Raw genomic sequence first — 14,163 nt, 5'->3', positions numbered from 1 at the left:
AATTAAATATAGCATGGATGATCAGTTAAACCAGCTGTTCAATTTGTTACAACAAACTGTAAGAAAAAGGAATTTCCCATTTTATATTACTCATATTCGAGCACATACTAATGTACCAGGACCTTTAACTGAAGCAAATAAAAAAGCTGACTTACTGGTATCCTCTGCATTCATAAAAGCACAAGAACTTCATGCTTTGACTCATGTAAATGCAGCAGGGTTAAAAAACAAATTTGATGTCACGTGGAAACAGGCAAAAAATATTGTACAACATTGTACCCAGTGTCAAGTACTACATCTGCCCACCCAAGAGGCAGGAGTTAATCCCAGAGGTCTGTGTCCTAACGCATTATGGCAAATGGATGTTACCCATGTACCTTCATTTGGAAAATTATCATATGTTCATGTAACAGTTGATACTTATTCACATTTCATATGGGCAACATGCCAGACAGGAGAAAGTACTTCCCATGTTAAAAAACATTTATTATCTTGTTTTGCTGTGATGGGAGTTCCAGAAAAAATTAAAACTGACAATGGACCAGGTTATTGTAGTAAAGCTTTCCAAAAATTCTTTTTTTTTTTTTTTTTTTTTTTTTTTTTTTTTTTTTTTTTTTTTTTTTTTTTTTTTTGAGACGGAGTCTCGCTCTGTTGCCCAGGCTGGAGTGCAGTGGCGCGATCTCGGCTCACTGCAAGCTCCGGCTCCCGGGTTCACGCCATTCTCCTGCCTCAGCCTCCCGAGTAGCTGGGACTACAGGCGCCCGCCAACACACCCGGCTAATTTTTTGTATTTTTAGTAGAGACGGGGTTTCACCGTGTTAGCCAGGATGGTCTCGATCTCCTGACCTCGTGATCCGCCCGCCTCGGCCTCCCAAAGTGCTGGGATTACAGGCTTGAGCCACCGCGCCCGGCAGCTTTCCAAAAATTCTTAAATCAGTGGAATATTACACATACAACAGGAATTCCTTATAATTCCCAAGGACAGGCCATAGTTGAAAGAACTAATAGAACACTCAAAACTCAGTTAGTTAAACAAAAAAAAGGGGGAGACAGTAAGGAGTGTACCTCTCCTCAGATGCAGCTTAATCTAGCACTCTATACTTTAAATTTTTTAAACATTTATAGAGATCAGACTACTACTTCTGCAGAACAACATCTTACGGGTAAAAAGAACAGTCCACATGAAGGAAAACTGATTTGGTGGAAAGACAACAAAAATAGGACATGGGAGATAGGGAAGGTGATAACCTGGGGAAAAGGTTTTGCTTGTGTTTCACCAGGAGAAAATCAGCTTCCTGTTTGGATACCCACTAGACATTTGAAGTTCTACAATGAACCCATCGGAGATGCAAAGGAAAGCGCCTCCACGGAGACGGAAACACCGCAATCAGGCACCATTGATTCGCAGGATGAATCAAGTGGTGATATTAGAAAAACAGATGAAGTCACCACGCACCAAGAAGGCGGAGCTGCCAACCTGGGCACAGTTAAAGAAGCTGACACTGTTAGCTAGAAAAAGCCTAGCTAGCACAAAGGTGACACAAACCTCAGAAAAAATGCTGTTTGCAGCTTTAATGGTTGTATCAACGGTGGTAAGTCTCCCCATGCCTGCAGGAGCAGCTGCAGCTAATTATACCTACTGGGCCTATGTGCCTTTCCCGCCCTTAATTCGGGCAGTCACTTGGATGGATAATCCCATTGAAGTATATGTTAATAATAGTGTGTGGGTAGCTGGTCCCACAGATGATCGTTGCCCTGCAAAACCGGAGGAAGAAGGAATGATGATAAATATTTCCATTGGGTATCGTTATCCTCCTATATGTCTCGGGAGAGCACCAGGATGTTTAATGCCTGCTATCCAAAATTGGTTGGTAGAAGTACCTACTCTCAATCCCACCAGTAGATTTACTTATCATATGGTAAGCGGTATGTCACTCAAACCACAGGTAAACTATTTACAAGACTTCTCTTATCAAAGATCATTAATATTTAGGCCAAAAGGAAGACCTTGCCCCAAAGAGATTTCCATAAAAACAAAAGATTTAGTTTGGGAAGAATGTGTGGCCGATAGTGCCGTGATTTTACAAAACAACACATTTGGAACTGTTATAGATTGGGCACCTCGAGGTCAATTCTACCACGATTGCACAGGACAAACTCAATTCTGTCCCAATTCACTAGTGAGTCCAACTGTTGATAGTGACTTAACAAAAAATTTAGACAAACATAGGTACAAGAAATTTCAGTCTTTCTACCCTTGGAAATGGGGAGAAAAGGGAACCTCTACTCCAAGACCAAAAATAGTAAGTCCGGTTTTTGGTCCTGAACATCCAGAATTATGGAGGCTTACTGTGGCTACATACCACCTTAGAATTTGGTCTGGGAACCAAACTATAGAAACAAGAGATTATAAAACATTTTACTCTATCAACCTAAATTCCAGTCTAACAGTTCCTTTACTAAGTTGTGTAAAACCCCCTTATATGTTAGTCATAGGAAATGTAGTTATTAAACCAGACTCCCAAACTATAACATGTGAAAATTGCAGATTGTTTACTTGCATTGATTCAACTTTTGATTGGCAGCACCGTATTCTGCTTGTGAGAGCAAGAGAAGGCGTGTGGATCCCTGTGTCCATGGATCGACCATGGGAGGCCTCGCCATCCATTCATATTTTGACTGAAGTATTAAAAGGCATTTTAAATAGATCCAAAAGATTCATTTTTACTTTAATTGCAGTGATTATGGGATTGATTGCAGTCACAGCTACAGCCGCTGTGGCAGGAGTCGCATTGCACTCTTCTGTTCAGACAGTAAGCTTTGTTGACAATTGGCAAAAGAATTCCACAAGGTTGTGGAATTCACAATCTGGTATCGATCAAAAATTGGCTAATCAAATTAATGACCTTAGACAAACTGTCATTTGGATGGGAGATAGGCTCATGAGTTTGGAACATCGTTTCCAGTTACAGTGTGACTGGAATACGTCAGATTTTTGTATTACACCCCAAGTTTATAATGAGTCTAGACATCACTGGGACATGGTAAGACGCCATTTACAGGGAAGAGAAGATAATCTCACTTTAGACATTTCTAAATTAAAAGAACAAATTTTTGAAGCCTCTCAGAGTCACTTAAATATTGTGCCTGGAGCTGAGGCGTTAGATCAAGTGGCAAAAAGTCTTTATGGATTAAACCCCACGACTTGGATTCAGTCTATTGGAAACTACTGCAGTAAATTTTGGAATTATGTGTCTCTGTTTGATCGGTTTGTTTTTAGTGTGCCGGACCAGTCGAAGAATCCTGCGCCAAAATCGAGAGAACGAACAAGCCTTCATCGCCATGGCACATTTATATAGAGGAAAAGGGAGGGAGAATGTTGCGGGAAGTCAGGGACCTTGAACTGAGGGACTGGCTGAAGCCACAGCAGAAAAGCATAAAATATGAAGATTTCATGGACATTTTATTAGTTTTCCAAACTTTATACTTTTGTAATATCTTATGTCTTTACTTTAATCTTTTAATCCCATCATCTTCTTTGTAAGCTGAGGAGGATATATGTCACCTCAGGATCCTGTGATGATTGCCTTAACTACACAAATTGTAGAGGACGTGTGTTTGAACAATACGAAAACTGGGCATCTTGAAAAAAAAGAACGAGATAACAGTGGTGTTCAGGAAACAAGGGAGGTAACCTTAAACTGGCCGCCGGTGAGCCGGACGGAACAGAGCCATATCTTTTCTCCTTTTGCACACAAATAGGAGAGATATCGCTGAATTCTTTTTTTCAGCAAGGAATATCCCTGAGAAAGAGAATGCGCTCTGAGGGTAGGCCTATAAACGACCCCCTTGGAGGCGTGCCGCCTTTTACGGTTGAAGCCGAAGGGATGAAATAAGCCCCGGCCTCCTGTAGTGCTCCCAGGCTTATTAGGATGAGGAAATTCCCACCTAATAAATTTTGGCCAGTCAGGTTGTCTGCTCTCAAACCCTATTTCCTGATAAAATGTTATCAATGACTATGCGTGCCCAAAAATTTCGTTGGCAATTTTAATTTCAATTTTAACACCGACCTGTGAACTCATCCTGCCTCCACTTGCTTTGTGATATTCTATTACCTTGTGAAGTATGTAATCTCTGTATCGTGATGACAATGGTAGTCTTGTTGAAAAGAAAAGGGGGAAATGTGGGGAAAAGAAAGAGAGATCAGCCTGTTACTGTGTCTATATAGAAGGAAGTAGACATAAGAGACTCCATTTAGTTCTGTATTTGAGATGCTGTTAATCTGTGACCCTACCCCCAACCTTGTCCTTGCAAGAGACATGTGCTGTGATGACTTAAGGTTAAAAGGATTTTGGGTGGTGCAGAATGTGCTTTGTTAAACAAGTGCCTAAAGGCTGCTTATGGTTAAAGGTCATCACCATTCTCTTTAATCTAGAGAAAAAGAAAAACATTTGTCTTCTGCCCGTCCCTGGGCGATGGAACATCTCAAAGCACAGCACCGGTGATGGTAAAGATAATTGTGAAAACCGCCTTTAGGAATAAGATGGGGCTTGCTGGAGCAATACTGCTAAAAGGTTTATGGAGAGGTTCGCATATACATCTCAAAGCACAGCACCGGTGATGGTAAAGATAATTGTGAATAAATACCAAGGGAACTCAGAGGCCGGTGCCGGTGTGGGTCCTCTGTAAGCACAGCACCGGTCCCCTGGGCCCCGCTTTTCCTTCTCTACACTTTGTCTCTGTGTCTTATTCCTTTTCTCAAGTCTTTCGTCCCACCTAACGAGAAGCACCCACAGGTGTGGAGGGGCGGGCCACCCCTTCAGTCCTCTACAGTCATTTCTAGAGAAGCTAGACCAAATTTCTACAAACTTCACAGGACAGCAATCAATCATTTTACCTCTTTCAATGATTCTTGTATCTTCAAGCCTGAAAGTGATTCAGTGACTATGGAGCCCAGAAACCCAATCAGAGTAGCATGTGTGCATTGAGTAGACATATAGACATGAGAATCTCCACTTTCCCCTTCCTCCTCTTGCCAAAATGCCCACAAATGTGCAGCTAACACCTGCTGCAACTCCAGCCATTCAGGCCCTAAATCTGTAGCTCCCAATTTTGAATCCAGGTCTTGAGATTTGCGAAATAAAAAACTTTTATCTGAAAAACGCAAGTCTTTCTGGTTATCAAACTCTGAGAGACATTAAAATGAAAGTGCAGTTATGTCTTTCTCCCACTTTGAACTATTTATTCATCTCTTGAAAATGTTTGCTATTGCCACAATTAGCTATAAGTTAAAATAATAGTGCCATATTGGACATTATATTTCATACCCTAAACCATAATGATATATATCTAATCAATAATCAAAGTTACTTCTTTAAATAAATAAAAATTTCTGACAGACAACTTTGTATCAGCCCACTCTCTGTCCCTCTCTTGTTGTCTTTACAAATCCTTTTGTAATTGCTGCTAATCAAAGTGTAGATTCCAGGTCTCTGTTTCATCTGTAAACTTTAAAGAGCCAGCAAATAATATAAAACTTTAGGATGGAGATGGGTTGTCCTTATTTGTGCCAGAAGTATTTGGTTGTGACAAAAGTGCTAAGGGTAAGGGACCCTGAGCTGTGCCTGCTTCTCTGACTAATGCTAATAATGAGCCCAGGGAGAGCAACATCAGCATTGACAAGGAACTTGTATAAAACAACCATTCCTAGACCCTTTTCAAGCCTCCAGAATTTTGTGGCCAAAATTACCAAGTGATTGATAAGCTCGTTAAAGCTTGAGAGGCAACAGTTAGCTTAGTGATTATCAGCCCAGGCTTCTCATTAGGATCACAAGGCCAATTTGCAGAAACCTCTTATGCCTCCCCACAGCTTCTGTTTATTTTTCTGGGTGGAAGCATCCATGTTGTTTTAATGAAGGGCCTCATATGGCTCTAAGGTGAGGTCAGAATCAAGTATGATTGCTTCAAAATACATTCATGAGAGTTAAGTTCCACCTTTGCACTAAAGGGTGGTCACAGGGCCTGTTCTGTTTGATTTTGGTAGGGACAAGTCAGTGTGGTGCATATTTCCATTACTGTAGCAGAAATTACTGGTGTCTGTGGCAGAGGAGGGCAACTGAGGACAGCAAAAGAGATACTTACATTTTTATTTTCATGGAGCAGCTCATTGTTTCTGAGTCTCTTTGTTTTAAAGGACAGAAATGGGTGGACTTTTTCTGTCTTTGTTTTTCTGCCAGTTGATGTCATGCTAGCAGGTAAACATGTGGTACTGACACTTTTAAAGGCATATCCTCAAGCTGGGGGTGTAATTTGTTCAGAGAATCTCATCTGAGAAAAAATTCCAGAGGACAATGAGAAAGAAAAAAATGGCTTTTCTTCAGGTAAACAGGTGTCAGATGAAGAACTGGGTCCACTCTGCCTCCTGGACTGCCATGAATTTACTACTCAAAAAGCTTTCCTTCTCTGCTTGTGTTTTTGCTCCCTAATGAGTTTGGTTTAACTACTTGTTAAAATTCTTATGATAGTCAAGGGTCTCTGAAAAATGTTTCTTTCCTATATCCCAGAGCCTTCTCTACATTCTCAACGTCATAGCTTCTTATATGCCATGCAAAATTCTCAGCAAGAATTTATGACCCATAACATTAAGAATGTTCCCTTTATGGCTGTTGAACATGGAAAGAAGTGGATACTCAAGATTTCTATTGGGGAAAACTGTGGTCCTTAGTAAAGATGGTGGACATGTAATGTTTAGGCTCCATCTGTGTGTTCAATTAGCTCTATGCAGAACAGGATTAAGAAAATGCTTATTTAGGCTGGGCACAGTGGCTCACACCTTGTAGTCCTAGCACTTTGGGATGCTGAGGCAGGTGGATCACCTGAGGTCAGGAGTTCGAGACCAGCCTGACCAACATGGTGAAGCCCCATCTGTACTAAAAATACAAAAAACAAAACAAAACAAAACAAAACAAAAACATAGCTGGGCATTGTGGCACATGCCTGTAATCCCAGCTACTCGGGAGGCTGAGGCAGGAGAATCTCTTGAACCCGGGAAGTGGAGGTTGCAGTGAGCCGAGACTGCACCATTGCACTCCAGCCTGGGTGACAAGAGCGATACTCTGTCTCAAAAAAAAAAAAAAAAAAAAGCTTATTTAAATGGGATGGCATTTATTACCCAGAAAGTTCTGAAAAAAATTATTAGGAGATACCTGCTCTCTAGGGTGCTAAATGAAGCCTACTTAAAATTACTACTAAAAATTACAGAACATAGGAGTTATCTGTGTTTTGAAGTTTGCATAAATTCAGACTATAATTTACTTTTTTGGGGAGGAATATTTCAAGAGTGATGCTGTGTTCTTCTGTGTGCATTAGCACATAATAAAAATTTGTCCTAGTGAATTTAATAGTTAATGATTCAATTGGTGAAATAGCTAATTTTTTTTCACTATAGAGTTAATTATTTTTCTCTGTATTAGTAAGTATGTTTATGCAGCTGGCATGCATAAACAATCACATTCAATCTGACAGCTGTCCTTTTTTCTTATTTTTTTCTACATATTTTTCTTTGGAAAATGAAGACTCTTATCTTTGTTTACAGGCTAGAAAAAGTGGGAAAAACACCGACACTTCCACTTCCTGGATGTTTGACAAAATATCCTTCTTGGGCCAAAAACATTGGCATTACTGATGGGCCTGTTAGAAATTCAAAAAATTGGCCGGATGTGGTAGCCCATGCCTATATTCCCAGCACTTTGGGAGGCTGAGGTGGGCAGATCACCTGAGGTCAGGAGTTTGAGACCAGCCTGACAAACATGGAAAAATCCCATCTCTACTAAAAATACAAAACAAAAAAAAATTAGCCGGGCATGGTGGCACATTCCTGCAATCCCAGCTATTCAGGAGGTTGACGCAAGACAATTGCTTGAATCTGGGAGGTGGAGGTTGTGGTGAACCAAGATTGCACCATTGCACTCCAGCCTGGGCAACAAGCATGAAACACCATCTCAAAAAAAATTATACATGAATAAATAAATAAATAAATAAATCAGACTTTATTCCAGATCTTCTGGGGAAAAATAAAAAAAAAAACCCTGCATGGGAAGGTCTTCAGCTTATTGCACATATTAAAATTTGAGAGGTGCCTTCTAACTCTACTTGTCTTTTCCTTTTGAAAAATATTCACAACTCGGCCGGGCGCGGTGGCTCAAGCCTGTAATCCCAGCACTTTGGGAGGCCGAGGCGGGCGGATCACGAGGTCAGGAGATCGAGACCATCCTGGCTAACACGGTGAAACTCCGTCTCTACTAAAAATACAAAAAAAAATTAGCCGGGCATGTTTGCGGGCGCCTGTAGTCCCAGCTACTTGGGAGGCTGAGGCAGGAGAATGGCGTGAACCCAGGAGGTGGAGGTTGCGGTGAGCCGAGATCGCGCCACTGCACTCCAGCCTGGGGGACAGAGAAAGACTCCGTCTCAAAAAAAAAAAAAAAAAAAAAAAAGAAAAATATTCACAACTCATTCCGTATGACGTAAATATAGCACTCAAAAATGTACATGTTCATGTTCATGCCTTTAATTTTATACTTTATTATCTAGAAAAATATCACATATGAACTAATGTTGTGTATCTTATGCTGCTGTGTTTTCTCAGAGTTAGAGAATACATTAGATAATATTTCTGTGATGAAAATTATTTTATTGGATAATTTTAGTGAGTCTTACAAGTCAGAACAATTGTCTTTACTCTCTCATTTCACCTTAAGTCAAATTAAAAATTCCACCCATGGCGACTTGGTAAAAATGTGTGTGTGTGTTTTTCAGGGACCATCGCAATTTAAAGATGTGGCCATAGAATTCTCTCTGGAGGAGTGGCATTGCCTGGACACTGCACAGTGGAATTTATATAGGGATGTGAAGTTTCAGAACTACAGAAACTTGGTCTTCCTTTGTGAGTATAACTTTTATATATAATTCATAATATACCCTAAAAATTTTATTTCCCTTTTTTGTGGAATGTTTTTTAGTACTTTATTCTTTGCATAAAAGAGTTTCAGATGCCCTTTTTCCAGAAAATCTTCAGGATTCTTTCATTTAGAAGATAATTTCTTCAAGATGTTTAATCTTAATCCAAACTTTCCACACTCCTCAGTTGAGTGTATTCTTCACTCTAAATTAGTGGTAATTCCAGAAATTTACTGGCATGAAATATTGTTGCCCCCACCTGGAAATCTAATTGCCACCACCAATTTTTGATTCAGTAGTACCAGGTAGTAAAATTAAGAAACCGAAAAAGCCAAAATATTTTCTAAATATTTAGAAATTTCTATTATGAATTAGTATTTTGGTATTAATTTACTAGACTATTTTATTACATCCTTTCTGCTTAGCACATTACTAGCTTCTAATTGGAGAATATGAGCAAGATTCATGGCATTTATTTTTAATAAACTGGTATTGTTGTCAAGGAAAAAAAAACCTTTGACTATGAAGAGACATGAGATGATTGCCAAACCCCCAGATAGGTAGAGTGAAAATGAATACAACAGGCTGGGTGCAGTGGCTCACGCTTGTAATCCCAGCAATTTGGGAGGCCTAGGCAGGTGAATTACAAGGTCAGTAGTTTGAAACCAGCCTAACCAACACAGTGAAACCACGTCTCTACTAAAAATACAATAATTAGCCAAGCATAGTGTCATGCGCCTGTAACCTCAGCTACACAGGAGGCTGATGCAGGAGAATCGCTTGAACCCAGAAGGTAGAGGTTGCAGTGAGCCGAGATTATGCCACTGCACTCCATTTTGGGTGACAGATTAAGACTCCATCTCAAAAAAAAAAAAAAAAAAAAAGAAGAAAATGAATACAACAGACAACACAGATAAGAGGTCCCAAGGTCAAAGAGAAAGTCAGTCCTTAAATGTGATTTGGGAAGCTGTGTTCCAAAGGAAATCATCCATGGAAAGCTGTTTTTGTTTGTTTGTTTGTTTTTAATTGGCTCTCACAAAGGGGCATCTTCTCTCTGATGCTTTTAAATAAGGATTCTACTTTTCTTTCAGTGAGCTTCTTTCAGCTTCACAGGGAGAGCCAAATTCCTCTTCATGGCATGTAACAGACTGCACAGGCTGGGCGTGGTGGCTCACACCTGTAATCCCAGCACTTTGGGAGGCTGAGGTATGTGGATCACCTGAGGTCAGGAGTTTGAGACTAGCCTGGCCAATATGGTGAAACCTTGTTTCTACTAAAAATACAAAAATTAGCCAGGCATGGTGGTGGGTGCCTGTAATCCCAGCTACTAGGCAGGCTGAGGCATGAGAATCGCTTGAACCCAAGAGGCAGAGTTTGCAGTGAGCCGAGGTTATGCCACTGCACTCCAGCCTGGGTGACAGAGTGAGACTCCGCCTCAAAAAAAAAAAAAAAAAAAGAGACTGCACAATTTGGCTGCTTTTCCATTGTTTTTGGGAGACACAACTATCCACATGATTTTGAGAAACTAACGCTATTTTTTTTAAGTTCTCTTTTTGCATCAAGTCTGAAATGTGTGAAAGTAGTAGTTTCTGTTGCATTTTTTTGGTTCATTTTTCTGCACAGTACATTCTTTTTTTATTACTATATAGTCTTGAAATATAGTTTGAAATTTTAAGTATGATATCCTCCTGCTCTGTTCTTTTTCCTCATGATTGCTTTGGCAATTGAAAGTTTATTTTAGTTTCATGTAAATTTTAGAATTGTATTTTCCATTACTGTGAAAAAAAATCACTGCAATTTTGACAGGAAGTTTATTGAATCTATAGATTACTTTGGATAATATAGTACTTTAATAATATTTATTATTTCAATCCATAGACACAGTATTTTAAAATTTATTTGTATCTTCTCTAATTTTTTTATTTTTTCTTTATTGTAAAGACTTTTTCCCTCCTTGGTTAATTTTTTCCTCAGAAATTTATTATATAATGCTTTAGAAAATAAGATTTTTGCAGTGGCTCATGCCTGTAATCCCAGCACTTTGGGAGGCTGAGGGCAGGCAAATCACAAGGTCTGGAAATCGAGACCATCCTGGCTAAGCCGGCGAAATCCCGTCTTTACTAAAAATACAAAAAATTAGCTGGGCATGGTGGCATGTGCCTGTAGTCCCAGCTACTTGGGAGGATGAGGCAGGGGAATCACTTGAACCTGGGAGGCTGAGGTTGCAATGAGCCTAGATTGCACCACTGCACTCCAGTCTGCTGGCAGAGCTAGACTCCGTGTCAAAAAAAAAAAAAAAAGGAAAACAGTAATAATGGTATTGTGTGCCAGGATTGAGATATCTTCCCAGTATTGCTTTCCCCAAGCCCTTTATTCCCAATTAACCATTTATTTCATTGTCATTGGGGCAGTGAGCCGAGATCGCGCCATTGCACTCCAGCCTGGTGAGAGACTGAGACTCAGTCTCAAAATAAATAAATAAATAAATAAGATTATTTTCTTCCTCTATTTTATTAGATAGTTTAAGTGTATGAAACCATACATATACTTGTATGTTAATTTTATATTTTGCTAATTTACTGAGTGTATTTATTAGTTTAGACAGGTTTTAATGTACTGTTTATGGTTTTTTTTAAATATAAGATTGCATGATCTACAAACAGCAGCACTTTAATTATTTTTCTTCAATTTCAATAGATTTTTTTATTTCTTTGACTAGTTCTTCTGCCACGTACTTCCAGTGCTACATTAAAATAGAAGCATTGACAATAGGCACAATATAGCTTTGTATTGGTGTCTGAATTTGATGGAGCAAACACCTCTTCAAGTTTTCATATACTGATTTTACAAGGTAAAGATCTACTTTTGTTGGGCCCTTAGTGTGATGAGATCTTCTCTGAATTTGTAGTGAAGAGGGGTTGCAGATTGGTCACAAGGCTGCTAGGTCTGCACTAGGGTCCACCTTTAGTTGGCTTGTTACAGGGGCTTGGATAGTTGTAATTCCCATTTTATTTTTGGACAGACTGCAAAATCTTCAGAACTTTGCTCCATAGAACACATACTGGGGCCTGTTTTTGCAGTCGAGTCTGCATATGGTGGTCCTTGTATCAGGATGTGGATGAGTATGGCTTTGGGTGAGTACCAGAAAGTATTTCCTCAGGTAACTGTGTGGGTTTCTTTTTTTTTTTTTTTTGAGACGGAGTCTCGCTCTGTCGCCCAGGCTGGAGTGCAGTGGCGCAATCTCGGCTCACTGCAAGCTCCGCCTCCCGGGTTCACGCCATTCTCCTGCCTCAGCCTCTCTGAGTAGCTGGGACTACAGGCGCCCGCCACCACGCCCGGCTAATTTTTTTTGTATTTTTAGTAGAGAGGGGGTTTCACCGTGGTCTCGATCTCCTGACCTCGTGATCTGCTCGCCTCAGCCTCCCAAAGTGCTGGGATTACAAGCGTGAGCCACCGCGCCTGGCCGTGGGTTTCTATATAGGCAGAACTGACCATAAACTGTGGCTCAGGTAACTGAAACTGAGTCATTGAACTGTTTCAGGGACCACAGTAAAGACCAAGGTCTGCAGGTCTGCCCACATGGCTGTAAATGGGTACCTTCCTCCAGGTCTCTGGAAGGGCAGGACCTATCCCAGACTGTGGCTGGGAGGAGTTTGGGATGGTTACAGAGTAAGTTCAGAATTCTCAGTGGGACTAAGTTGGGTGAACCCTATGCTGTCTGTAGCCAAGAACAGGCATCCTGTAGTTTTTCACCTGTATGAGGGTCTGCCTTCTGAGTAGAACACTTCTCAATGTTAAGCTTTAACAGCATTTCACAACTGCATCCCTGGATCTCAAATCTCTCTTACAGGCACTGATTTTGGAGACAGAGTTTTGATACATAACCCAGGCTGGTCTCAAAATTTTGGCCTGAAGTTCTCCAACCTTAATGTACCATGTAGCTGTCATTACAGATGTAAGCCATAACGCCTGGTTCTGTCATAAGGGCATTTTTCTCAGGGATGGCTGGCAATTTTTTGCTAAAAGGGAATATGAAAATGGGGGACTTTTGATCTTTTCATCTTACTGATGTCACTCTCCCTATACATTTTTATTCTCTATTTTCTATTTCAGATATTTTATTTTTTAAATTTTTATTTATTTATTTATTTATTTTTGAGATGGAGTCTTGCTCTGTCACCCAGGCTGGAGTGCAGTGATGCGATCTTGGCTCACTGTAACCTCCGCCTCCTGGGTTCAAGCAATTCTCCTGCCTCAGCCTCCTGAGTAGCTGGGACTACAGGTTCATGCCACTATGTCTAGCTAATTTTTTGTATTTTTAGTAGAGGCAGGTTTCACCATGTTGGCCAGGCTGGTCTGAAACTCCTGACCTAATGTTCTGCCCATGCAGCCTCCCAAAGTGCTGGGATTACAGGCATGAGCCACTGCACCCGGCCTCATTTGTTTTAGAGATAGGGTCTCACTCTTGTCAAACAGGCTGATTTGCATGGCTCACTGCTGCCTGAACCTCCCAAACTCAGATGATCTTCTCATTTCAGCCTCTCAGGTATCTGGGTTAAAAGTATGTGCCATCACACCCAGCTAGCTTTTTTGTATTTTTTTCTGGAGACAGAGTTTTGCCATGTTGCCCAGGCTAGTCTTGAACTTCTGGGATCAAGTGAACAGCCTCCCTTGGCCTTGCAAATTCTTAAGATTACATTTCATTTTATTAAGTAGTTTAATTCATATTTGAAACAACTGCTTAAAGGAATGAAGTTGTTATTACCAGTTATATTGATATTGTTTTATGTGTTTCTAGTAGTTATATTTTTCTCATTTCCTGTTTGACTTTCTTAATTTTCTTTTTTTTTTTTTGAGACAGAGTTTCACTATTGTTGCCCAGGCTGGAGTGCAATGGCACGATCTCTGCTCACCGCAACCTCCGTCTCCCAGGTTCAAGCGATTCTCATACCTCAGTCTCTCAAGTAGCTGAGATTACAGGCATGTACCACCATGCCCGGCTAATTTTGTATTTTTAGTAGAGACGGGGTTTCTCCATGTTCGTCAGGCTGGTCTCAAACTCCCAACCTCAGATGATCCGCCTGCCTTGGCCTCCCAAAGTGCTGGGATTACAGGCATGAGCCACCGTGCCCGGCCTGACTTTCTTAATTTTCATTTAATTTTGTACTGCCATGCTTTGATTATATTTTATTTTCCCTTGCATACTTT

At 40.4% G+C, this 14,163-nt stretch overlaps 1 protein-coding gene across 1 annotated transcript; it reads left to right on the top strand.

Moving 5' to 3' along the window:
- The first annotated feature begins 1,265 nt into the window (after positions 1-1,265).
- On the top strand, positions 1,266-2,526 carry LOC129459313 (endogenous retrovirus group K member 5 Env polyprotein-like). The gene is given in 2 exon segments (XM_063616432.1): positions 1,266-2,363; positions 2,365-2,526. Coding segments are annotated over 2 exon segments (1,065 nt in total). The 5' UTR covers positions 1,266-1,331; the 3' UTR covers positions 2,398-2,526.
- Positions 2,527-14,163: the final 11,637 nt, after the last annotated feature.

This window comes from Symphalangus syndactylus, chromosome 13 (genome assembly GCF_028878055.3).
Source record: "Symphalangus syndactylus isolate Jambi chromosome 13, NHGRI_mSymSyn1-v2.1_pri, whole genome shotgun sequence".
Taxonomy (NCBI): domain Eukaryota; kingdom Metazoa; phylum Chordata; class Mammalia; order Primates; family Hylobatidae; genus Symphalangus; species Symphalangus syndactylus.
The sequence above is the reverse complement of the archived record's forward strand: the minus strand, read 5'-3'. Positions and strand labels throughout refer to the sequence as shown.